At 31.8% G+C, this 27,976-nt stretch overlaps 3 protein-coding genes across 3 annotated transcripts; 2 read left to right on the top strand and 1 right to left on the bottom strand.

The window, feature by feature from the left end:
- Positions 1 to 23: 23 nt before the first annotated feature.
- LOC123685436 (plant intracellular Ras-group-related LRR protein 9-like) lies at positions 24 to 14,116 on the top strand. Its single transcript, XM_045625133.1, has 3 exons — positions 24 to 440; positions 10,748 to 11,059; positions 11,962 to 14,116. The coding sequence occupies exons 1-3, from the start codon at positions 281 to 283 to the stop codon at positions 12,123 to 12,125; spliced, it is 636 nt and encodes a 211-aa protein (XP_045481089.1). The 5' UTR covers positions 24 to 280; the 3' UTR covers positions 12,126 to 14,116.
- Positions 14,117 to 14,804: 688 nt separating this feature from the next.
- Positions 14,805 to 19,706, top strand: LOC123688827 (putative ankyrin repeat protein RF_0381). The gene is made up of 6 exons (XM_045627552.1): positions 14,805 to 15,084; positions 15,433 to 15,466; positions 16,763 to 16,928; positions 17,601 to 17,817; positions 18,303 to 18,535; positions 19,427 to 19,706. Exons 1-6 carry the CDS (start codon positions 15,006 to 15,008, stop codon positions 19,445 to 19,447), a joined length of 750 nt encoding a protein of 249 aa, XP_045483508.1. The 5' UTR covers positions 14,805 to 15,005; the 3' UTR covers positions 19,448 to 19,706.
- A 155-nt stretch (positions 19,707 to 19,861) lies between these two features.
- LOC123688826 (zinc finger protein 235-like) lies at positions 19,862 to 23,522 on the bottom strand. The gene is made up of 2 exons (XM_045627551.1): positions 23,145 to 23,522; positions 19,862 to 20,641 (listed from the first exon to the last, which is right to left on the bottom strand). The coding sequence occupies exons 1-2, from the start codon at positions 23,220 to 23,222 to the stop codon at positions 19,871 to 19,873; spliced, it is 849 nt and encodes a 282-aa protein (XP_045483507.1). The 5' UTR covers positions 23,223 to 23,522; the 3' UTR covers positions 19,862 to 19,870.
- Positions 23,523 to 27,976: the final 4,454 nt, after the last annotated feature.

The following is a 27,976-nucleotide window of genomic DNA, read 5'->3' as shown; positions in this document are numbered from 1 at the left end:
TAAACTTTACTTTGTTCCATTCAGAACCAATCTCAGATAGGTGCAACGCACGTTGATCCAAGTATCGCGCATCTGTTGTTGATCCAGATCACCTGGTGGGAGTCGAGATACTTTCCTCTTCTATATAAACAAACTGAATGCGAAAACCCGCAAATATTTCACTCAAAACGCGCTCAAAAGTGATTTCAAAGGTACCTACCCGAGATCAATTGTATCGGTTCGTTGGATCAGTTTGAGTGCGTGAAAAACACGTCGATAAGAAAAAAAAAATTCGAAGATCATGCGTCCCCCAAGTCAGTATGGTGAGAGTGTGGTGGCCTCGGAGGCTGAGGAGCCGGATCCAAGGGCTGTTTCTATGATGATTTATACCAGACTGGCTGGGAGGGCTGTTATAAGGGTTGTGGGGAGGTGCAACGAGGCAAAGGAGCATAGCAACTTAGGTGAGCTTTGGAATATGAATTTTTGAAATTTCCACTGAGAAAAAATTGATAGGTTATTGTTGCTGATCATTTTTCAGTTTTGAAGGGGTTGTTCTCAATTGGGGCTAAAGATTTTAGGAGATGCTATTTCTATTCAAATCAAGGTGTCTTCATGTTATTATTACCATTCAAAATCAAAAGAAAATTGATTTTATTACTACCTTCAAATGAAAAATTCAAAAGAATTGATTGTGACAGTAAACTTATACTAATTAACGTGAATTTTCATTGAAGTGTGTATCAGAGAACACCCCTAGTATATTTTGCATCAGAACTATTTGATAATTCAAAATTTTTCTAATTATTGAATATATTCAAAAAATTAATTCCATGTGTAACTATTTACCTCAATTTTTTCTCTAAACATTGTAATTTTGATAAGGCGCAAGAGATATTACTCGGAATCCTCCCCTTGAATTCAGAGATGTTTATATTTATTAAAAATTTCTGTAGGAAGTTGTCGAACGTAATTGTGATGTACTCTAACTAGAAAGAGAGGGAGTTAAGAAAAAAATTCTATAAAAGATACCCCTAAATTTCCGTTAAAGTATAGCCCCCTGAAATCTTTTTCATGAGTTCAGAAACACATTGTTTATTTCTGTTTGCTCGTCAGACAGTTTAAATTTCTCAGCGAAGGGAAATATGATAAACATAAGCTAAGTGATGGAAGTGTCATCTTCGATAACTTTAAGGTGTTCAAACTAGGCTTTTTTTGAACAAAATGCAAAAGACTCTTTTGTTTGGCGTACAAAACCAATTAATCTAATATCAACCGCTATATCATTTCGTTCCGTGGTCTCCAAGGACGCATCAGACGCATGAATGAATAAGCGCTCGAGATACTACGTCAAGTCAGTATTTTCTTGAATTTTTTCATTAAAAATATCATCTCCAAGATTATTATCAATAGCTGTTATTCGCCTTGTTAATTCCTAGAGATAATTTCACAAAAAATTCGTTTAAATCACCACTAAACAAATTGTTATTATGCACCCTGAACACCAAATATTTTCCTATTTGTTTCTGAATGTTATGTATAGTGATTTATTGATAAAACTTCGTTGGAAATAAAAACATCTTCATTATTATATCAAAAAATTAAAGTACCAATTGGAAAAAATTGAATATAAACTCGAATATAAAACCTCTACTTTTCGCACGAACATTGTAAATTACTTTATATCATTTCAAGTGTACATCAATGCATTTTTGCGTATACCAAAATAAAATAGTTTATAACTGAAAATGTCTATAAAACATAATATCTAATTGAAAATATTCTGCGAATTCGAAATTGGTAGCAATCGGATAAATGGTTTCCGAGTTTTCCTCATCTCCTAGACTTCTTCGGCATTTTCATTTTGTGAACAAACTGCAGATCGTTATTATTTAGCAATCGATCTGAAATACTGAATTTAGGTGGAGCTCTAAGACCAGAGACTTCACGAAGTCAAAGGTAGTTATTGTGTTATCAGAGATTTCCAAAATTTTGGATTCGATTTGAGATTATTTCGGACATCTGCCATGGAAATTTTTCGAAAAACTTTGATTCAACTCATAAAGGAAGAATAGTCTTTCGCACAAGAAATGGGGACGTTGTCAGGTTTATCGAAAATACGGAACAATCAGGAATTTTATGAACTGCTTTTAATTCATCTAACTTTTTTGTGTTAAATATAAATTGGCGTTTATTAGTCTTCTGGATCGCATTCAGTTCCCGTTAGAGATATAAGGACTTTCTGATATACCCTCAAATCCAATTCCACTTGAAAGATAGATCAGCTGAGTTTGTTCTTCAGATTTATGATTCAAGCTCCTTTATGTGCGATTAAGAATGAAAAACAATGGCATAAAACATTAGAAGTTTCAGCACGCGAATTTGCCTGCGTCGAACACTATCTGGAAATAACGATAACTTTTTCACATCCATCTAATCTCAATGAAACAAAGCCTTAATATTGTATTTGTGTTCTGTTACTCTTTTCTTATCGCCAACACAATTTTTTCTTGAATGTATACAATGTCGGTTTCTACTGCTTTAGTATACCTACCTATGTAGAGATAGGGATCATCAAAAACGCAACATTGAAAACAAATCGATAATGATTTTTCACCTAGAAGTTTTTCCGTCCATAAAACTACCGCTGTTTCCAGTTTATTTGACTGTAAGTCATTACTCCCAAATAAATTAATCACATGGAAGTACCTACGTATCTGTTTGTTGGAACAGATTCACGGATATTGCGTTGTGAATACCCAGTTTATAATTAGATCTTCTATTTATGTTTTTCTTTATTTTTAATCTCAAGCTCAATTCCAAGGCTGTCTTTATTTTGATGCATATACCAGGAAGCGAAGGATCTGAGAAAACTAACAGCGGAAATTTTGTTGAACCATAGATTATTTTCCTGTGATGTTTCAGATGTTAATTAATGAATAGGCTCTCTTATTCTCGGAGTATCATTCGCAAGAATTATGGCAATTAGGAAGTGATTATTTTGACATTTCAAAAGGGAAAAAATACTGAAGATTTTAATTGATTGAATACTGAACCTCCCTTAAACTCATCAGCTCAACAGAGATTAGTAGATGTTGGTTTTTGAAAACTTGTCTTTATTATTCTAAAATTACGGATTTAATCGAAATTGAATTTTGAATTTAAATTAATATACAATATCAAGCAAAATCGCAGGTCTATCGCGTCTCCAAATCCAGAGAAAATTCAAGAAGAATACTTATATTAAATTATTGCTCAATATTTCAGTTGCAACATATTGCACCGGGTTGAGATTTTGCGTGTGAATATAATGTGACTATTTCAAGTCTCGAGCAAAAATTCGTTTCCATAGCGTCATAAGAAACGTAGAAACTTCTAGAAGAAAATCAGAAAACAAACAGATCTGAACGAGTTGAAATTGAATAGAAATAAAAATTTTAAGCTTCATGCATGTTCCTTTTAATCGCGTCAACAGAACCATAAAAAATATTTATGTAACAACAGAACAGAATAGTTTGAAATTCATTTTTTTGTAAAGTAATACTAAATAAACTAACTGAGAAAACATTAAATTACTTTTCATACATATTAAGGTATACCATACGTAATGAATGACGAGCGCTCAAAAGCTACTGCTTCCGTGCTCATAGCTTTCCTCGAAGTCCCCACTTGTTCTGATTACCTTTCCAGAGATACTAAATGGAATTTATACGTTTCAGATATTCAACCTCAATTTTTTAATGAATTTTAGGCTTTACCACTGCTTTACTTCTTCGTTATATATTTTGAAATAGGCGTATACCATAAAATAAATTCATAAAAATAAATGTTTACCTCACCTGTTCATCAATAGTTAAATAATAATTATATGATTAACTTTCGAATTATAGATATCCAGGTCAATCTCTGTATCAATTGTAATGTTGTGATTTCATTTGAACATATGTGCGATATATAATTTGAATAATGTGATTCTTTGAATATTTATACCCACTTGTTTAAATGTTTTATTACGTGAAGGTAACGTCTCATTCATTAATTGGGGAAAAAAATTGCATAACTTTCACTAATTTTTGAAAAAGTGTTATTTTTCTGTTTCAGAAAACGAGTATGATACTGAATTGTATACAATTTTTTCGATCACCATTCATATTCTCATTTTAAAACTATTAATTCTAATCATTCAATCGGTATGACGGTATGTTCATGAATTGATCAAGTTCTGCAGCTAGAAGGATCGATTCTCTTATTTAATTCCAAGCAAATAGGTTTCGAAAATGATTGTTCAATTACAAACATTTATATTTTAAATGAACTGAGAATATCTTTTGTTTCCTATGCTATGATATGTGCAAAAATCAACAATTCGATGCCTTATATTAATAGAACATAGTGAAACGATCTTTTCATCTAACGAAAGCAGTAAACATATCATTATAACTTTCATTTTCTCTAGGAAGTTTACAATTTCATGAGCCACCTCTAATTATATCAAATACCAACCAACAATCAGATGTTCGATCTAGACAATAAAAACAAAGAAATGCAATTAACTGTTTGAACTTGGTGTTGATTCTAATCTTGTATTTAGTAATGCTCAACACCAATGATATCTCGTTTCATAATGTCTCAGGAGAAGTTCTTGCGCGGGGTTCCGGTAGTAGAAGGGTTCCTAGGACCAGGAAAGAGGAAAAAAGGGCTTCCGACAATTTTATTTGATTGTACTTCCACAGAAAACACTTTTTCTGTTAATATAATGTTCAAAACAGTCAATAGTAGCCAGTGACAGTACAATTAGGCCAGAAAAAAGAGAAATATGCACAAATTATATGAAAAAATATAAATGTCACCCCCTGCTCTCTATCCTATGTTCTTTTGTTAACCGAACAGGAACAATTAATGGGGAAAATGCGAATGGAGGTTCTGTAAGTATGGCCGTTCGGAATTTCGTTCTCTTGATAATATTAAAACTATAGATTTAATCCTAATGAATGATTGTATTTTCATGTGAGATAACAATTTTCATGTCGATCTCAATCAAAAACCTAGGAGGCAATATGTAGGTATTATTTAAACAAATTTTTTGTTTTGTCTCGAAGTAGGCCACCTCCCAATAATTCTTTCTTTCTTTCATCTACTGCGAGTCTTGAAGAATCTATCTATTCAAGTTTTGCAAAGAAAAAATTCGAAAAAAGCACTCATTATACGTCATGGTCAGAAGCTTTTGGACGCTCGTTTATTTGAGGTCTTGGAGATCACAAAACTGTATATAAATGGAAGGTTACTTAATTTCACATAGACAAACTAAATTTAAATCTAGTTGTTACAATTTTAACGGAAAAATTGGATATGTTTTCGATATTTTGCTAAAGTTTTATATTTTTTTTATATTTTATATTACATCTTTACACGGAATCTCAACTTGGTGGGATCTGTTGTAATGGAAATATTGGACCTTTTTTCAAACAATTTTCGTCTTTAATTTTCTGTATATGTGACCAGCTTGAAATTTATCATTTAATATCCACAAGCAAAATCACAAATATCTACGTTCATTTTTTGGTTGCGAAATTATTACTCATAGATAAGCGTATATAATCTAGGTTCATGAGTGAAAATAATAATCTTATAAAAATTCTTTTTCATTACCCGATCGTTTCGAAATATTTCGAAAAATCATAATCTACAGCAGGATGAAAAATCATTAATTGTGTGAACTAAACCATATTTCGTTCGTTACATAACCCAAATATAACGTTTTTATTGTTGAAATTACTGAATAATTGATAAGGATTCGAATGATTAATTCTGTCAAAATTGGTATTTCCTGTAAATAATTTTATTCGAAAATATTTCATAGGAAATCGTTACTTTTACTTTTATAGTCCATCGACTGTTCATTCGATCATATTAGATCATTCTATAATTCAGAAATATCTTATCCTCTACCTCTATCAGAATATAGAATGTATCTCAAATTTTGAGAAGAACATTGAATGAATCGGATCTGTTCAGTTTTTGATGGTTACATTTTCGTTAGAAAAACGGAAATAATTTGCCAAAAATTTTAATTTATCAATTCAATAATTCTTGTTTCAATATTCTTTCATGAATTCATAAATTTCTTCCATAAATCATTATCCACTAAATATAAGTGAACTCTGTCAGCTTTGTTATCAAACAATTGTGTATACATACAATTTTCATTCTACAACAAAAATACTTACGCGATGAATGAAATATACAGGGTGGGTCAATAGTGCTCGATCGGACGATAACTCTTTGAAATTTTGGGCTAGGAGAATGACTCAAATTTTGACAGACTCGGCAGTACTCAGCGCATAAGCTTTAATTATTTTTGACTCTATAGGTTGGTTGGAAAGTGGTGAAACGAGATACCGCCTTGTAATGTCCAATTTTTATATTATACTCATAATCTTCATGAAATTCTGATTTTGTCATCATATATCGGTGATAAATTTTGACGTGGGCGATGTTTTCGACAAATTTCATGGATCTGAAGGTTCAAATTAATTACCATATCCTGAAAACCGTATCAGATGATTATATGATTTATTTGTTGAATTCCCGAAAATTATTCAAGTCTTCTGCAAATTTACGTATCACTCTACAGATGGTCTGAAAGACTATAATTTTTTAAAAATGTGAATAAAAAAATTGAATTAATCCATTTATTCGAATTGCATGCCTTGTTTTTTTGTCTTTCCGATAGTCTAGTAAGTAGTCTTCATAATATACATTTCCTTCTGATTTCAAACAGTTTCACAAACTTTTTTCTGCATATATTGTTGGTGAAAAAAGTTTTTCGATACAAATAAACTTAATTTTGAAATATCCATAGATATTTAGTAAGTCTTAGATATTTTCTACTTTTAACCTTTCATTCTTGTATTTCATTTATGCTTCCTTATCCTCAAATCAATCGAATTGAAATTCTATCGAGATGAAATAAAGACGTATATGATATATGCATCACTACCTGTCAATAAACCATTACAAGAAGTATTTACTACCATCTCGGGAGTATAGGAACTGGACATTGTGTTCTTGATAACTCCATATAGAGCAATTGCTTCTAAATCCTGTATCCTGCATCATGTCATTAACTTCATGGTTGACGAGTTTCATTTGTAACCAATCGAAGATAATACCGCATAGAATTCAGAGTCGGAAGTATTTGCAATTACTTCAAGTACGATAGTCTCAATGTGTAGCTTTCCTTATAACCTTGTCAAGCTTTTTCTCCTATGGGAACATTTGGACACGAAGTCATTTGTTTCTCGCTGATCTCCTTCAATACGAAGGGAATAAATTTTACTTTGCAAAAAATTTCGATTAGACTCTCTTTTGCATTGTATTTGATATACAGGATGGTCTACAAGCTCTTTGACAAACTTTGACAGATGATTGTTCATTCTGATTTTTTTTTTCTAAGAACATAGGCCCGATTCGTTTTTGTTTGGAAGAATTTGAAATAAAATATATTTTCTTGTTAGAGTCAGAAATATGTTTGAACTTTACACATTGTATCATATCAACCTTTCCCAACAATGAAAATTGTTCAAAATGTCTACCTTCGGATTGGGGTCAACTGAAAATTCTGTTATACGGAGGTCATATTTGTGTATTTTCCCATTGGGTTTGCTGCATCTGGAATCTATCAAGTAATTGTTGATATGATTTCAATATGCTTTTTTCTATAGCTAATGTAAACTTGCTGTTAAAGTAACACTTTAACAGCAAGGGTAGTTAAAATGTTTTAACTTTTTTTTATTTCTTCACATACATCATCCTAGATTTTTGGAGCAACACAAATTTTCTGCTTCCAACTCTGCATTTGTCTATATTTGATGGCAGGTTTTTTTATTCTTTTGTGAATATTTTCCGCTTCGTACATAAAACGCAAAATTACTGAACAGAATATAAAATTTGTTTTACATTTTTTGACATGAGTAATTCAACGGAGCAACACAGTTGCTATTTTTGTGCCACAAACTACGATTTTCTTTTAAATTTTCTTTTTCACCTGAATTGAAGTCTTGCTATAAAAAAATTTAGTATTGCACACGACAATAAATTCGCATTACCTTCTCGAGCGTAATTAGCGTCTCGACTGACAAAAAGACACTCTCGAAGATGAAGTACAATAAATAACTATTATATGTCCCCATAAATAAAAATCTAACGAATTGAAATCCGGTAAACGAGGAGGCCATGACATTAGTTCCTCTTGACCTATCCATCTATTAGGGAAATTTTTATGCAACCAAGCGAATACTTATCTCCTTGTAGTGGTGCATCAAAAATCCAAAATATAATCAAAATAAAAAAAAAATTTCAAGAATCTCCATTTTTCTATGTAGATATAAAAAACTATTTAAAGATGGAGCTCCGTTCAAATTTTATATTGATCGAGTGATCACAACCATAGAAAAGATTTAAAATTTTTTTAAAATATTTCAGTAAAAGCAGACTAGACAAAATCGAAAGTTTACGTAAGAACAAAATTGCAGTAGGAACAACAGATCTGACTAGGTTGAAATTTATCCATATATGTAAAATAATCTCTCGAATTGCCATTGAATAAATTGTATACAACTGTTCCTTGTGACTGATATTCCTTACCATTGAATCGCTCGAATGTATATGCCTAATTTCAGAAAGATCATAATATCATAAAATGAACTAACCGACAACAATAACATCATAATAAATCACATCAATTAACGACTGCACAGCAAGTCAAAGGCTTTTACCAATTTTTTTATTCCAATGTCAATATGTGAGGAGATTAAAGTTAGAAAATTCATAATAACACATGTCTGTTTTTGTCATTTTTTTGTTGAAAAAAGTGTTAAAATTACCTATATTTTTGTTAACCTATCACTTATATAGAAAATTGTATTTATAAGCTATTGTCAGCTTGGTTGATAGCTTCCTTAGTTTTTGTTTCAATGAGAATAGTGCTATCTATATAAATAAATCAAGTCAGATTTATAACATAAAAACATCCGGATAGATTCCGAAAATTTTGAACCACCAACCAGAATTTCTGAAAACTTAACGTATGCTGTTTTACGTTCCATTCTTTCTGTAGATACTGTGCAAAAAAAATTTAGGAGCCTAAATACTGTCATTGAATTTTTAGATTCTGTAGATTCCTAACAAAAAATTTTAAATCTTTATAGGGGGTAGATTTTGTTCCATCAGTTGAGTTTTGGTTTTGGAATATTTAAAATTAAAAACCTAAAAAAATTTCTTATCGCTTCTATAAGAGCAATCTGCATGAAATTTGATGAAAACGTTGGTTTCTATACTGAATTGCTTCTTCTACTTCAGAAATCCCAACACTGAATTTTGTAAGCTGAAGTTCGAGGGATCGTATTAATAAAATTTTTGAAAATCTTTCTAGTTTCAATAGTTTCAGGATTATGGATTCTTAAGATTTTCATTCAGAGGACTATCATTGAAAATAATAATTTCTCTACTTTTCTATCGATATAAAAGAGCTTGATGTTGTGAAATATATGACGATGATCGAAAATATATCGATTAGTAGCGAAAATATCATAAATATTTATCATTTCTATTCCTTCAACCTACACGAAGAAAGTTCGATGTGATATTTGGCAAAATCTCCGTATTCCAGTATGAAAAACAAATTCGCAAAATAATCCCCAGAGTAATTTCAAATGAAAAACCTTCCATATTTATAGAAAATTGGAACAACTCAAAAAAAAATGTCGCTGAAACGTCATGTGGTTCCGATTGAGAGCAAACGAAGAGGTGAGGTACCTGCCAAATTGAAATGTAAATAGAGCATAGCCATACTGTATACTGGGTGATGTTTCGAATGGTTGGATAATTAGTTCATTCATCTGCCTCTCATAAAGTATTCATGATATTTCATTCACTTTCGTTACATAATATGCAATACTTCCTATTACTCATTGACCTAGTGTTAAATAAGATTTTGTAACGAAGAAGACTGCTTTTCTCCTCATCATACGGAAGAGGTTCTTGATATTGTTGTGAATTTATTCGAGGTTAGGATTAGAATAATTATGAAATTGGATCTGATGGTTTAAAACGAACTTAATTTCTGGTTCCCAATTCCCATCAATGCAAGGAGCTGAGAAATTAACAAATCATTACGAATATTACTTTGGGATTTTAACGTATTAGTGTCCCAAATTCAAATGAATGTCACATTTTCACGATCGATTTTTGGGAGAATTAATTTAGTGAAAACTGAAATAACTGAGTGTGCCTTTTGAAATAAGAAAATAGTAGTCTGCTGCCGCTATAACTGGAAGTTGTAGAGCTTTGGAAATATTTTAGACAGAAAGCTCATGATCTATAACCCAAATATGCAAATTTGCAGAACAAAATTATGTCTAACAGACCATCGAGGTGAATCACCCTGTATATGAGTTCTCAGATATATCTAATTTGGAATGGTAGGTTAGGTTAGGCTATATGAATAGGTACTCAGATATTACTAATTTGGAATTGTATATTACAAACCCACTTACTGAACTACTTGATTCCGCGAGAATCATTCCACTGAAGCCATGTAGTTTGATAAACATTTTTGTGGAAGTACTGTCATTGTACCATAGTATGATTATATCCTCATACAATGCTTCAACTTGTTATCTTTATTATCCAAGTGGTATCCAATTATAAATTTCGTGTTGAATCTGCCATTTCCTCTTCATGTTGATGAATGAACTTTTATATTTTTCAGATCTCTCACAATGTGAATTAATGCAAGTACCAGACGCTGTCTACCATTTGATGAGACACACAGAGCTCAAATCTTGCGACCTTAGCGATAATGTCATCACAAAAATTCCTCCCAAATTTATGCTAAAATTCGGACTGATAAGGAGGCTCAACTTATCACACAATCAGATGGCTAAGCTTCCAGATGAAATTGCAGACCTAGGTTCGTTGAGTAGGCTGGACATTTCCTACAACTCCTTTATTTCTTTGCCTAACAGCATTTTCAAAATTCCCAACTTGAAGGAGTTGAATGCCAGTAATAATCGAATAACAGGTAAGTTGATATTTATTCTTTGTTATATTCTCTTGATTGGAACCTCAGAGTTATAAACATAGATAGAGGGAACATATGTCATTTTCAGTAAGCAAATTTTGTCTCCAACATAAACTATCAAATTTGACAGGAAGCGCGCGGGAATGAAAACATATCAAGTGATACGATATTTCACTCAATTCGCAAGTTTCTCCACAAGGAACGCACTTCTTATGTCCCATAATGAATCAACGATTCATATTAACTCATAATATATTGAAATAAATACCTAAACATATCAGCAATTCAACAACCAAACTTCAAGCGCGCCAAACGACGTGCAACAACCGGTGACACTAGGAGAGCAAAAGTTGCCAAACCTTGGATTTCAACAAGTAGATACAGAAAATAATAAATATTTTGCTTTTTATAAATTCAACAATTAGAAAAATATCGGATTACAAATATTCAAATTTGCATATTTAATCGGGAACCACTCAAATAAATATATTTTATTCAATATAATAATATACATTCATAACGATATAGTAAAATTGTGGCTTTTAAAATATATCACTATCCGACAACGTAATGTAACCATCTTGGGGACTTGTAAAAATTGCGTATACTCCCTCTATCTATGTTAATTACTCTATGATTGGAACACTGCAATTTTAACAATTTCACTCTCATTTCAACTCTTCATTTTTTCCTTTTTTTATCAACTTTGGTAATAGGTGATTTTTTAAGAGCTTGAGAACTTTAAATAATCATACAAGACAGAATTATTGTTGGAATTAATTTTTTATTGTTATAATCTGGTAGAAAATTTTCTTAACTTTATCAATAGAAATACCAACTTCCTTAACAATTTATTTTTATTCAAAATAAATCTTCCTAATTAATTTTTAATTTTTTTTCAGATGTAGAAATACAATGTTTGCAAGCAGCACCTTCGTTAGAAACTGTAGACTTATCGAATAATCCACTCACACGTAGTTGCCAGAATGAGCTCGAAAGGACCTCTAAAGTCAGGATAATACTAACTCCTAGAGTGATGGAAGATTGGGAGGATCTCACTATCTAAATTCTATATCTACCATTAAGAATTGTATTATATCATTAGAGTATTTATTTTTACTCAAATGAAAAAGTGATAATCTGCGATGATCGATGATGAGTTGAAAACAAGGCAGTTTCAATGAGGTAATCATTGTGTAAAAAAGAAAAAAAATATCATACTTATTCAAGATGAAAGGTGAACTATTTGTCGGTTTTTCAATTGGAATAATTAACATATACTCCAGAAATTTGTCGAGTTTATAGCATTTTTGTGTCCAAAGTGTCCAAATTTTTAGACGGCTTGCAAAAAAGTAGAGATTCTTGTCATACAGGGTGATACAAATACACATCAATATCATTTCATCCTATTTTTCGAAACATATTAGAATTCTGATCCATCCATTCCAAACTAATTTTTCACAACTGTATTTATAGTTAATTTCATGCGATGATTTTGAAAAGTCAAAACACGTTCCCTATATAATGTTACTATAGTGCGTTTATATTAGTAGTGAAATTTTCATAAAATATTTTCCAGCATTGTTGCCATTGTTTTATATTTTTCATGTTTCCCAATAAAATTAATATCAACAATTGGTGATATTTTAACGCTTAAAATTATTCGATTAAGTGTTCGACGGCAAATAGATATCCCTAGATTTGTGAACGCTTCAAACAGTAAGAAAAAATTTTGGTTAGTACCAAAATCTTAATAATTGTGACTTAATTTCATACCTGAAGTGATTAGATAATATTTATTTTTCTATTATGATATCACCGCTGAAAATACCTTCTGGAGCCTGAAAACCAAATATTAATCTCGCGATTGACTTAAATGACCTTCATATCACAGAAGCTGTCAAAACAATAAAAATTTAACGTTTGTTCAAGAAGTTAATAATAAAAAGTATTATTTAAATTTTCATTTTTACATTGAAAAACCAAAGTGGAGGAAAATTAATTATATACAGAATATTGTATACTCAGAAATCAAGTAACTTCCTTGCACTTGTGAGGTTTGAAAATAGTTGCTTTATATTCTTGACATTTTTGTATTATAAATATCTATTACCGTTGAATCTTGTTTTCAACTTGATCGATTCATCTGCCTTTCATATAGGTAGGTAATAAATGAAGAATTCATACTCAAGTATTCTAGTCATACATTTTTCCTTTTTTCGTTCTTAATTTTATTTTCAACCAAAGATCCCCTAATCTTCGTAGTTCATAATTATTTGTGGAATAATTTAATTTAGTGATCATTAAAACCTATATGCTCATTGAATTGTTCAATTAACCTAGTAAGTATTATTCTGATGTATAGAGTGTTGATGAAATAAAGGAGAATAGAAGGAGTTCAAACGAGTCCGAAGCAAAATAACAAAAAGAAAATTCAAAATAAGAACTGAAATTCGAAATTGTTACTTCGCATTTCCCTTGGTGGAACATAGCTTTAATATTAATTAAATATAATAAAGAAAACACTTACTATGCGTTTCACAAAAAATGTGAAACGAATAAGTAGTGTTTCATTTATTTTTTTTTATTAATATTAAGAATTGAAATGTTTACCATAAAAAAACAGAAATAGCCAACATAATATGAATTAATATTGATGATATTATTAATATGAAATAACAAACTTATTTCATATTAATTCAAATTGACCTAAATCTGAAAACCATAAATATTTTTCAGTTTTATTACATGCCTACTTTTGTTTTGGACTCGATAAATTCCAAAAATGAATTGAAACTATTTTTAGGTACATATTGTAGCACAGTGAAGAAATTATACTCACTGAAACAATTAACCTCTGACAAATTATTGTGATACGCCACTGTATTTATTATAAATAATTTTGTCATATGCTTGCTTTCTGTAGTTATAGAAGTTGATGTGATAAAGTTTAAAATGTCACTCACATTATTTTTTGCCATTTTATGGCAATGAAATGTATTATGACAGTGTAATTTTTTGTATATTTTTTCTACTCGAATAAAAATCTTTTCATTATTTAGTCTTCATCTGTTAAACAGTAAATTATATGTCGACTTAACATTCAGTGAGAGTTATACCAAAAATTTATAATCTGGAGAAACGCCCCCTTTTAATTGATAAAAAAGAATGGCATAATTATTTATAGTCTGCATTGTTACCTTTGTTTCTTGTATGATTTTTTTGAAATGCTATGGTGCTAGCTGAATTCTTCTGTATTTGAGCAAGTATCTAAAGGCATTGTCAGATTGTGGTTGATGTTTGAGGAGGTCAAATTGAACTTCAATTTTTCAATATTTTGAGTGAACAGATTTTGTACTACAAATACTAAAAATGAATTTTTACCCGAAACTGTGATACTTGAACCAGTCTCAAAATTTCTAAAGTTCTTTTACTTTTGTGAAGTAGTATATATGAATAGTAGTAGACTCTAGTATTCTTATTCAATAACATTAAATATTGGAAATAACACATTTCATAACAAATTATTCCGAAAGTATGACAACGCAGGGATTTGCATCAATTGTTTTTGATGTTTCAAATCCCCAATATGAATTATAATAACACATGTTGATATAATACCAAATGTGAAATTGTTTTATTTCAAGAGTGGGCTTTAATCAATTGTGTTGTGATATTTGTTTATCACAGTTTCTAACACCTACAAATAAAAAATATTTAGCTGAAATCATATTTTATCGAAATCGATCAAAACAAATGAGTGATTGAATTACAGAAATTAAAGTCAGCAAATTGATATAGACAAATTAAAACTTTTTTTGAATTTAAATAAAAACATTGTGAAAGAAAAACCACATATTTCACGGTCAGATTAAGGAATTGTGCAAAAATTTAGTTGTTCCTGTAACTGAATATTATTCAGGATTTCTAAAACTGTGAACATAACATGCCTAAGTTAAAAAGACAGATCAGGAAGGGAAGATCAGCTCCCTTTTTTCATATCGAGAAAGTTGAAGACACTAAAGGTAAGCCAATTCCATATTTGCTGCCAATAATTGGAAATAATACTCAATACTTCCGAATATTTATATTATTAATTTTTGTATTTTCCATTGCAATTTCGCAAATTTAATTAAATTTCCTAAGGTGATTCAATCAAAATCTCAAATTTGATATTCTTAATTATTGTTTATATAGGTGCTTCTGGCCAGATATTATCTGACTTTATTGATGCAGTTTCAATAGAGGATTATAAGACAGTAACTGCACTTCTTAAGATCTGTCCGGAAGTGTTATTTTCTAGGAAACTCAATACCCGTATGAACCCTCTGCTTATAGCTGTAGATTCTGTCCGAATTGAAATGGTTAAATAGTGATGGGTGCAGATCCAAATGATGTAGAAATAAGGTAACTATATTGAATGAATATCACCTTTACAAACAACTACTACTATGTCAAAAATATACTGGGCATTGGTTAATGAAACACATGGTATATTGAGTAACAAAAAGTAGTAAGCATATTAATTAATAATTATTGTCTGAGATCGCGCGTAATGCTTAACACTAGTGCATGAAATTGAATATTCAATATTGATATTTTTTTTCAATTTCAATCTACTCTAGATGTGATAGGATATATAAAAAATTTTTAATGATTTATTTTTCGACTTTTATGGAATCCCGATTTCCCCTTTCAAGATACATCATGTAAACAAAGCCATCACTAGCCAAACTGCCAACCAAGGCAGAGACCCATATTGCCGATAGAAGTCAACTTTGCAGGATTTAATTTTTAATTAATATTAAGTAAATTTATATTAGGTAATCAGGGTTTTCTACAGAGAGATGAAAAAATTGAAGGCATCTATTTGAAAAATTGAAAGACAATTATCCAGAACTGCTCTGACTGTTACAAAAACCCGCAATAGATTAGGCGAAAAATTCATAAGATGTCTCCTCTGGCTAAATCCTGGATGGAGTATGGTGTAATCAAATAGTGCTTCGAGGTTTCTCAATATTAACAAACTATATTTGTTTTTATATTTTATAATTCGTTTAGTTTTTTAGTGATTTTAATTGTGTTTCCATTTTAAACTAGTTGATTTTTTGGTTTTTGTATACAATGAGTTTCATAAATTGAAGTGTTTATTGCAAGCTTCCTTTCCATTTCATCGTTTTTTTTTTTTTGATCTGCATACTACACAATAAAACTGCTAAAAATCAAGTATCTTGAATGTATGTACTTGATTTTTCAAGTACTTGATAAATATGTTTTGCATTTAATTGAATTTGCAAAACTACTTGACTTGATTTCAAGTCAAGCCAAGAATTGAACATGCATACTATCAAAAGATTATTATTAAATATCAGTCACCAAAACTAAAACACTCGTTATCACAATTTACCAACAGTCAGAATAGGACCAACGAAGTATAAGAAACCATAACTAATCACATAAAGTCAAGCTAATGCCCTGAGGGAGAATATATAAAATAACAAGTACAAGAATACTCGAGGTAAAATTAAAACTACACGAATTTGCAATAAAAAATTCAGTTCATCCTGGGATGATTGAATTCTTAATTCCCCTTAGGAGCTTCTTTTCGTCTTTATAGTAGTTACATTAGTAATAATTTAATGACTTTTCAGTATCTCTGATTCTATTGAATGTTTTTATTTCAAACGATACATTTGTTTCTAGTGGGCAAACTGCATTACATCTTGCCAGTGCATCTGGACATCTAGAGATAGCTGAATTATTGATATCATTTGGCGCTAACTTGAACGCCATGGATCAAAATTTCAGTACACCTCTCCATTTGGCAGTGGAAAATGAGAACGCAGCAATGGTGGATCTTTTGATGAAGGTAAGGAGCGCTAGACCATAGAACTTTCAGATCTGATATCATTTGCCCAGACGTGGAATTTCTTCTAATGGCTAATGTGACAGTTCAACAGTTTTTTGTTTTTCTGGTCATTTTTAAACTTCGGATTTTTTCGAGATGTGAAATCACATTAGAAAGCTTTATGCAAAATTATACAGTGTGGTCCAACGAAAAATTAACACCTCGATTTTTCAACTTCGAAATGAAAATGTGGAAAATCACTCGGTCAATTTCTAATTCGAGGGGGAACAACTTTTCTGCTCTTCGTATCCCCGTAACTGCGACCCCCTGACGGGGTTAAGTACAACCCTTTGATTTTGAAGATCTTATCGAATACTATCTGATCGCTACTAAATACCTGAAATGTGTTCCCCCTCGAATCCGAGCGATTTTCCACATTTTCATTTTAAAGTCGGAAAATCAAGGTGTTAAGTTTTCGTTGAACCACCCGATATGTTCATCGCGTCACAATAATAATAGAAAATTCAAGCAGTGTATCGAAATGCAACAACCAATATTTCAGAGACGAAAATTGAAATAATTTCAAGCTTGTTGCTTGTTGTTGTTCAAAAACATTCATATTTCAAACTATGGTGTGATCTAAGACCATAATCTTACATGTGAATTTCGTTGAAATTGTGAATTTTTTTGCAGTCAGGAGCAAATATCGAACTAAACAACAGTTATGGTTGCACACCGTTTGAATTGGAAGGGGCAAAACATCCTGAAATAAGGAAAGTGCTACTAAGACAAGAGGAATTAATTTCTGCTATAGTGGATACAAATATCACTCAAGTGGAAAAGTTATTCAATATTTACAACGTCAATAGTAGGGTAGAAAAAAGCCTATGGACACCTCTTCATTTTGCTAGTAAGTCATGGTAAACGTAAACAAAAAATCAGAGATTTTGAAAATGACTTTTAAAATATGCGTGAGGTTTTAGTGTGTCAGAACTAAAACTTCTTAGCTGTTAAAAAAAACAAGATTTATTTTAATTGCATTTTATTGACTGATGTCATTGCATTCGTTGGATTTTATTATTATATTAAGTTGAATTGACGAAACATTGTTTTTGTTCGTTAAATTGCACAATGTTTCTATTTTGAACCTTGAAAGCATGCTGGACAATATTTTTTTTTTCTTCTAATTTGGTACAATAGTATAGATATTCAAACCACCACTTTCATATGTTATAATTAGATATGTATAACGTATTTTTCATTATGATGGTACAAATATCCGAATAACAGAAAACTGAAGCAGAATATAATAGAAAAAATATCTAATTATATTATATCAATTATCGATGAGCCCATCTTTTTTCGAAAAACGTTGCATTTGATTTTTTTTTTCAGTTTTGTTTACTGACCTAGCTTTAATAGAGTTGCTACTGAAATTTGGAGCAGATGTTAATGCCATGGATATCGAATGTATGACTCCTTCACACTTAGCAGTAGAAATAGTAAATGTAGACGTAGTTTTCCTATTGTTGCGAAATGGTGCCAATGTGAACGTAAAAAATGAAAAACGCACTAATGCTCTGATTATAGCTCGACAGCTGCAGCGACAAGAGATTTATCGAATGCTGGTAAATATTCTTCTGTTTTATTTTGTGTGTTGTTTTTCATGAATTGCTACACCTCTTTCCACCTCTTAAGCAGGGCCAGCGTTAGGGGTGAGTGGAGTTGCCGTTTCAGGCACCTCTATTTAAGAGGCGGCAATTCGGCCCAGTTTGCTGACCACCTTTTTAATCTTTTTTTCTTGATTATTAAACAAAACATAAGTTACATGAGGTTGTTCCGCTCCGCTGCGTTTGTCAATATTCCCTGCTTTAAAAATTTCCAAACCGCCTTTACTAAGACGTTTGTATAATAAATGTATAGAAATAAAAATTCTAAAATATGGGGGCTTAATTGATGACCCAATCATATGTTCAATTTTTGTTAATACAGACCTAGACTTTTCAACTGACTGATAGGCAAATCACTTAGATAGAAAAAAGATAACGTGAAATTTCATGTGGATGAATATTAAAAATTTCAAGGCGTCCAAAAAATTTTGTAGTGATCGTGTTACCAGAACCATATAAAATTCAATTAAAATATCAAAAAAAAATATATATCTTATATTTTCCAGATAATAGATCTGACTAGCTTGTAATTTGGTTTGTTCGTATCAAATAATAACTAATAATGTTCCTGTCGAAATTCAATTAGGATCCTATCATCAGAATCCCTCATCTAGATAAAATATAACGGACAAAAATGACATAATAATGAATGGCATCTCATATCGCGTCAGTTCTTTGGTTTCAAACTCTTAATAGGAATGCTCAAAAGCTCCTGATGGGTAGTCAGTGCTTGTCTCGAATTTGTTTTTTGTATCTGAAGAAATAATTATTGTTTGTTTGTTAATTTGGCTAACGCATTTGATGATGCCATGGTATTTTATATTATTTATATTTATCATAAATATATAGGTATCTACTATATGGCAATAAAAGTAGTTCTTTGGAGAATGAGCCTATCCAGTTGGGTGCATCATATGTATAAGATGAAAGATGACCCCAAATAAAAAGAATTGATATACTTATATACTTGATTTCCAAAAACATCAAGAATTTTTGGATCAATTCCACTCGATGAAGGTATTGTAGTTACCTGCTACCATTTTGCTAGAACTATTTGAAAAAAGCACCATCAAGGGATGCGATGGACGAAGAAGAAGCCTCTGTACCATAAGTTTCTTCTAATTATAACTCTTATAATTCTTGAATTCTCTTTTTCATTAAAATATTTTTCCTTAACTAAGGTAATAAATAAAAATCTTTTTAAAAAAACTTGTAAATATATTGTACATTATAAAGATTCGAAAAGAATTGTTATAGTTGTTTTGAAATAAATTAAATGCTAAATAGAAATAATCAATCTTCTTTATTCTTTCTACAAACCCCATTCTTCTGATGAAGATGCAATTTATCTATTCTAGAAAAAGTTCTGTTACAATATTCGCAAGTATAGGGCTTGCACCCTGTGTGGATACGAAGATGCCTTTGTAAGTTGGATGTGTGAGAAAACTTTGAGGAACAGTATGTACATTTATAAGGTTGCTCTTTGGTGTGACACCTCATATGTTTATTCATATCTCCTTTGTGGTGGAACTTTTTGCTGCAGAATGAACAGAGAAAAGGGGACTTCTTTGGGTTGCTGGTACTGGTTGATGGTAGGGATTCTATTGTGAGAGGTATGTCACTTGTTTCTTCTGGATCGGGTACACCATCATCTCGAGTAACTTCTGCCAGTAGTCGAAGATTCTGGAAGTCGTCCTGTATGTTAGACCCAGAACTGCTACTTTCCAAGCTTTGATGCACTATTTCCTGAACAGTTGTAGAAGAAGAAGAAGATGAATCCTGTCTCAAAGATGAAAAAGCTGTCCTTTCGTTTATACTTGATTCGGCGCTGAGCTCTGTTTTTATTTGTTCAGAATCATCAAAGGACTTGGTTTCCTTACAAAGTCTATGATGTAACCTTTTTCTGAAGGGGAGTGACTTCTCACATTTCGGTTTACACTCCTTTGAAGTTTCCATTCTATTTGTTTTCCAAATTGAGATATTGTTTGATGGATATCTTTTTTTTCTATATATTGAGTTTCTTTTTTCGATGACTAGATATTGTAATGTGGGATCTTTGGTTGACTGAAATGAAAAAATTAGTCAGAGAGTTAATTCAAGTATTATATTCAAATAAATAAAGAATAATGAATTTTCTTAAGTAATTTGTGCCTTAGGCTTAGGCTCTTTCCTGACTTGTCGGTGTGGAATCAGTAACTTCTGGATATGCCGGTTTACCAAGCAGATCAGGAAGCTTCCATAGAAATAAACTAAAGAGTATACAGGGTGTTTCATTGGGAAACGGAAATACTTCACAGGTGCATAGGGGGCACCAAGGCGGTTCTGGAGATACCCCATTTATTGGGACTTACTGTCTTCGTAGCCGAGATACAGAGTGTTTTATGAATTTTACCCGTTTCTTTCTGAGGCCATATCAAACAAACCACCCGGTATATTTTCTTCATATTTGGCAAATATGTTCCTAATCGAGAGCCCAAACGTATCATGCAATAACCGCCTTGAAAATCCAGGTCCGGGTTAACAAAAAAATATGAATCGTTTGAATCCTCGTAACAACACCCTATACATCGGAATTTTTAAAATCTGTTTTAATATTCGGAAACACCACTGAAAACTAAACTGAGACGTGTATTTCAAATTTTCGCGCAGACAGTTTTACTGCACAAATTTTCAACGTAAAAGTGAAGTTTTTAAGAACTTGGATACCTGAAAGTGGTTCGAAGCGACTTTTAACAATGAATTATCAAAAATATTGAATCCATAATTATTTCAACATTACTTTGTAATCCATTGTGCCACCTATGCACCTGCGAAGTATTTCCGTTTCCCAATGAAACACCCTGTATTAAGTTCAGCTTTCTGATCTATTCGGTAAACGCAGCAACTAAAGATTTTCCATCTTTGAAGGATATTTCTGACAAAATTCACGAATATAAGGGAATATGTTGAAACCAGGGGGTGGTGTATATTTTCTCTCTTTGGTCTCATTTCTGAATAGATAAAACTGATATGAATAGTTCATTAGGTCACAATAAACAAGTTCTGTAAGTTTCACCTAAAAAGATAATTTTTGAAAAGAGGGGTGTTCCTATTTGAAATTCCAAATTTGATCACCATACCCCTCACAAAGAAAATTGAATGGGAGAGGATCAAGATATGTGGACTTTCCCCTCAAAATAATCAACCTTTTATTCAAAACATTTTTTTGTAAGGAGTTTCGTTTTCGGGATTTTTGACTGACTCAACTTAAAAATACCACCCGGTGTACAGGGTGCTCATCAAATGCCACAAACGAAAATGACAGATTTCTCAGAAAATTTTTGGAAAAAACCTTATAAACATGGGTTCACAAACGATTTGTTTTCGAAATAAAGGGTGTTAAAGTTTCAAGTTTTTTTTATAGCACCTTCCCATAAGCAAGATATTCAACTTTAATTTTGCATAGATATTTCAATTTGAAGTTTCCATCATATGGTATGCTAATGAAAATCTACCGGGTGATATTTGTTCTTACCCCAAGAACTTCTTTTTGGTGGACTACAGATATTTTGGAACATGTTAAAAGAAATTTTGATCCAACTACACTTTTTGGTGTCTTATAGTTTTGTCGCATCGGCTTTTAATTTCGAGTGAACAATTTTCAAACAATTCTCTAGTAATCCACAGGAGAATCCAAATTATTATAAAGATCCAGTTAGTAAATGAATGAATGAATAAATTAATTATAAGTTTTTTTACTGAATATTCACCTCATCTGTAGCAGAGATTAATAGAGATTCGATAAACTGGTATAATCATCATAGAAATGTAGGACCACAAGAAACACACTCGAAAACAAAGCGTTTGCGAGCCCACGTTTATAGGACATTTTTTCCTTAGAATCATTTTAAGAATCTCCCATTTTCTTTTATACCTCCGATTCAGGAACACCCAGTATAAAGTATATTACTCTAAAATTATTGGTCACAAGCCAATGGACTTGTATTACAACTTCAGAAATAATGGCTTTGAAAAATTAATGATAACACCAATGGATTCTACTGAAAAAATTACCTGTAGGATGTTTCATGTTAATATCACCAATAATAAAAAGTTTGCGAACTTTTCATTTCACACTAGAAAAAAAATAAGTGGCTCATCTTCGGGCTCAATTTTTGAGTGAATTAATTTGGTGAAAACCGCAGCCTCATAAATTCAACTGTTTTCAAGCTATAAAGTAAAATTGGAAAATGGCGTGAAATGAAAAGTTCACATAATTTCTTTATTATTGGTGATATTAACATGAAACAAAAACATCCTACAGGCACTTTTTCAGTAGAATCCATAGGTGTTATCACTAATTCTATATTGCCACCAATCTTGAAGTTATAATACCAACTTGTTTTTTTTAATGTAAACCATAGCAATTTCTATTACACATAAAATCGCTTTTTTTCCTTTTCAAATATATATAAGATGGTATATACATTTATCAAATGAAGAATTAAAAAAAATTTACGGCAAAAAAATAAAATTGCTTCCTGTCAAAAATATATTTTTCAAATAAAAATTCAAAAGCCACACTCACCTGACAATAACAATTAATCCTGCCTCGAAGGACCAGTTCGTAGTTATCCGCACAGACCGTGTAACGAAAAACTGCCATCACTTCCTAACAACTCACGGATAAAACTAAATTTAGTGAAGATCACAAAACCGAAAGTGAGTAACAAACCAAGCTAGGGTTTTTCGAATGTGTCGACATGATCTGTGCCATGTGCTTTCTAGAGCTACGTCACCGATTGGGGAAGACCTAGCTACAGTTCGACGACTCGTTACAGCACCGGGTATATCGGGAATCCCCATTCACGTATAGGAGCGTAAAGTCATCGTTCGACTCGAAAGAGGAAATGGAATGGAACTACAAGCAGGTGAAGTGACTAATTTCCGAGGAATTCCGTGATCTCGATTCCGTCTTGCAGGCTTCCCATGAGCAACGTCATATTCTGAGATGAAATTGTTAATCACACAGTTCATCTACAAAAAAACCAATGGACGGTCATCAAGGATGCAGGACGGAAATTTCCTAATTTTTAAATCAAGATCATTAATATGATGGATATTTTTATTTTTGTCAATATAGCTACCAGCTCTCCTCTGACCTTCTTTTACAGATGGTAGCTACACTCTTTCTGAGCATTTTTTTCTAATAACATAGACCTGATTCGTTTTAGTTTAAAAGTTACATGAATTTGAAAACAAATCATTTCTTGTTTGAGTCAGAAAAGGACCTGGTACTCAAGGACGTAGATCTTTTTTTTCTTGGGAGGAGTAACGCAAAAATTTTTTTGAAGTCATTGTTTACTCATATCTATTATGTGAAAAAACGAGGTTTGATAACGAAGTTTGAACCAAATTACTCGATATATTTTTTTTATAACCATTTCGATTGTTCTTATCTTATACTGGGTGTTTCTGAATTTGAGAGATTCCTTGGATAATTTTAAAAATAAAATGGCCTATAAACATGAGCTCGCAAACGCTTTGTTTTGGGTGTTTCATGGAGTCCAGTACTTCACAAAAAAATGATTTTGGAAAAAAGAAAGGGGTACCCTTCCAGAAAAATTCACCCTGTAGGTTTGCATTCAAAATTTGGATCACATGATGAAAACTTTAAATTGTAATATCTATGCCAATTCAAGTTGAATATCTTGTGAAGGGAAGGTGCAATGAGAGAAAAACTTGAACTTTAACACCTGTATCTCAAAAACAACTCAGGCGGACTCATAATATGGGACTTTTTTCTTGAAATGATCCGAGAAATCTATCATTTTCATTTGTACCTCCAATTTAGGAACAGTCTGTAGATATAGTCAATTCAAAACTGATGTTTCCACAAATAAATTGCAATTTGAATGAAACACTATAAATTGTACAACATAGTACATCAGACAATTTCTCGATAACTTTTCTTTGATAACTACATATTGAAATTTTGTGATGATAAAGATACAAAAAAACGAAAACAAGGGTGTATACCGATAACGAATGCAAAAATCACAGATGGCAAATAAGCGATGATAAACTCATAAACCGTAAAGCGGTCCGATTTTTTACTGACGCGCGTGTCGATTTCAAAGGAAGTAAAATGATTATTATTGGTTAATTTCATGGAGAAATTTTCGTTCTTTGTCTTTGCGAGATTTCTGAAATTAGATATATTGAAAATCTTGGGGAGGGAGGTGGCTTGGTAATTACCCCCAGTACCTCCCCCCCCCCATTCCTACGCCCTTGCTGGCGCTTGAATGTATGAAAAATGGCTAGATTAGGTTAGAATTGCTTTTGTAGAACTTTATGACATCAATAATATAATAATATAATAATAATAATAAGAGAAGCTGATCAGAAGACTCAGGCCAACGCTGGTTCCCAAATTATATAGTGAGAGTGTTTGAAGTAGACAAAACGATAAAAGCTAGAAATGTATTATTATCATAACTTCTGAACCAGTGCAATTTGAATATGTAGTTTTTTATCTACTTTGCAGCTAAAAGGGCTAGGTACTATTCATTGATCGCTAAGGTTTTTAAATTTTTTTCAAGAGTATTTATCGTCTTTACTCACGAGTTACTGCTCAGCTAACTGTTTTATTTTCATCATTCTATTATTAATTCGCTTTTTCCATTGGAAAAGTAAAGACAAAAGAATATAATAACAGATAATAAGCATGATAACTTTGTTTTTTTTCTGATAATTTATTATTGCTCTCAACTTTAAGGAAATAGTACCTAGACTTTTTAGTTGCAAAGTAGCGAAAAAAATATTCAATTATTAGGTGTACTAAGAAGAAATCTATTCTTCCAATAGATGGCTTCAGTTCTGTAACTCGCGTTGTATAAGTCTGATCGGGGTTCACTAGATTGAGTTAAAAATATGAGATTTCGTACTATAAAAACTTTTCTGATTTTGTGTTGTTTTGTAATTAGTTGACTGAGTGTAGTTTGATCATCAGAGATGGACACTAATAAATAGAAAATACGCTATATTTTACAGTTTCTCTGCGATAAAGGCAAAAATGCAAACCAGGCTGCAGAAAATGTAAATAGTGTTTATGGTCCTGATACTGCAACAACCAATCACGCACAATTTTGATTTCGTTGATTCAGTTCCGGTAATTTGGATGTCAAAAATGCACCACACACTGGAAGACCATTTGTCGAAAATTTCTATAAAATCATGGACATCATCGAATCTAACCGTCATGTTTCGATTGCCCAAGAGCTAAAGGTTGCACAGAAAACCATTTGCAAAAGGCTGGTCTCAAGAAGGAGCTCGATGTATGGGTACCACACGAGTTATCGCAAAAAACCTGTAAACCGAAATTCCATCGGCGAATCGCTGTTGAATCGCAACAATATCGACCCATTTATGAAGCGGTTTGTGACGGGTGATGAAAAATGGATCACTTACGACAACGTCAAGCGAAAACGGTCGTGGTCGAAACTCGGTGAGGCGGCGGAAACGGTGGCCAAGCTCCGGGAACTTGCTTGGGAGGTTCTTATGCAACCACTTTATAGTCCGGATCTGGCACCAAGGAATTGCCATCTATTTATGGCGAACAATTTTGCTGGTGAAAAATTCGCTTCAAAAGAGGAAAAATGATCTTGGAACGTTGTTGACACCAAAATAATGTTGAAATGATGCTATTTTATTATAAAGCATACAATATTCGTGTTGAAAACGTAATGGAAAAACCTAGAAACGGAATATTGAAAAGCATATAAAAATATCTATGTTTTATAGATTTAAACAAATTGCCGTTGCTCAACAATACTCAGTAAATTGATGGAATTTCCAAATAAACCTTTCTTTGGCCATGTTTCATTTTTGTTTTCAATTTGTATTTTGGAGACCGATATTGTAAGAGTAGGTTACTTAGTTACCATACTCACATGAAGAAATCAAAATATGACGAAACAATTGTTGTGTAATCAATATATAAGCGGAAATAAAGTTTTTTATTTTTAATCATATGAAACGTTTTATACAATAATAATAATAAATGAATAATAATAATATATTCATATTACTACCATTACAAAATGGATGTACACGTCAATGAAGAAATATAAATCACATCAACAATTAGGTGTATAAGTGACAAGACAAACAAATATAAACAACACAAAAATAAACAATATGAAATCTTTCAACGGTAAATTCTTAATACTTGTTGGTAGTTTGTTGATTAGGTTTTTCCCAGTGTACAATGGCGAATATTCAAATTTTGTCGATTTATGTACATCAAGAACGTAGCATTTGATACTCTAGTTAAGTAAGGATGAAAATCTAAATTTTTAGGATACTGGAGTTCGGTCAGCTTGATATAAGTTAACACCTTATTCATGTTTATACATGGAAGAATTAACAATCCATATTGTTATAACAATAATCTAATGATTATTACAATGATCCTTCTCTGTTTTATGAAAATCTTCATCCAATGTACACTGTTTCCCCAAAGAACAACATTATATTTCAAATCACTGAGGATTAGTGAATGATAGGCTGTCAAGAGAGTCTGCATGTCATAAAGCCGTTTCAGCTTATTTAATACATGGTAACCGACACTGAGCCTGCCACATACGTGGTCACAATGATCCTGAAGTTGTTTGTTCCGACAAGTTAACTGTAGGCAAGTTTATGGTGTATTTGGGTTTGTGATATTCGTTGAAATCAAAACAAAATTATTTAATTCATTCTTCCAGTAATCTAGTTTTCTTGGAAAACGTTGATAATGCCGCCCTCCGTTATTTGCCGTCCCTCTAGAGAGGACCCTGCGGTTCAGGTTCTTTTTTTTCCTTTTCTTCAAGGTTATCGAGCAAAACAATCGGATGAACAATCATTTTAAATTCGAATGCGCCCAAGACCAATACTAGTTAATTAGATATAAAAAATAAGGAATAATATAATATAATGGAATGCGGTACAAAATAATGAAACTTCCTAGATTTCTTAAGAAGGATAAGTTGTAAATGATGAAATGAAATTGTTTCTCGTATATTTTGCATTCCATTCTGAGCAATCAACATTCTGATTATTGGAGAATTGAAAACAAAAATAATCCAGAAGCCGCCCCAAATGGCAATAAAATTCGGGAACGTTCATTAGCAAATCGAACGCCGACAAGTCTGATGGATGCATATGTTTCTTTCGCATCAATTTGTATACTAAAAATTATGCAACATCTGGTTATTTATGATTACAATGCGGCACCTTTGATGGTTTTTGATTATTATTTGTCGGTATTCCTTCTTGTTGTTACTGACCGAATTAAATCTCATTCGGTACTTTCCATTTCTACACATGTGATTTTTGTTGATCAAGCTTGAAATGGCACCCTAAGCGACCGCCTACCCT

The sequence above is a fragment of the Harmonia axyridis genome, chromosome 1, assembly GCF_914767665.1.
Source record: "Harmonia axyridis chromosome 1, icHarAxyr1.1, whole genome shotgun sequence".
Classification (NCBI taxonomy): Eukaryota; Metazoa; Arthropoda; class Insecta; order Coleoptera; family Coccinellidae; genus Harmonia; species Harmonia axyridis.
Note: the sequence above shows the minus strand (reverse complement) of the source record. Positions and strands in the feature narration are given on the sequence as shown.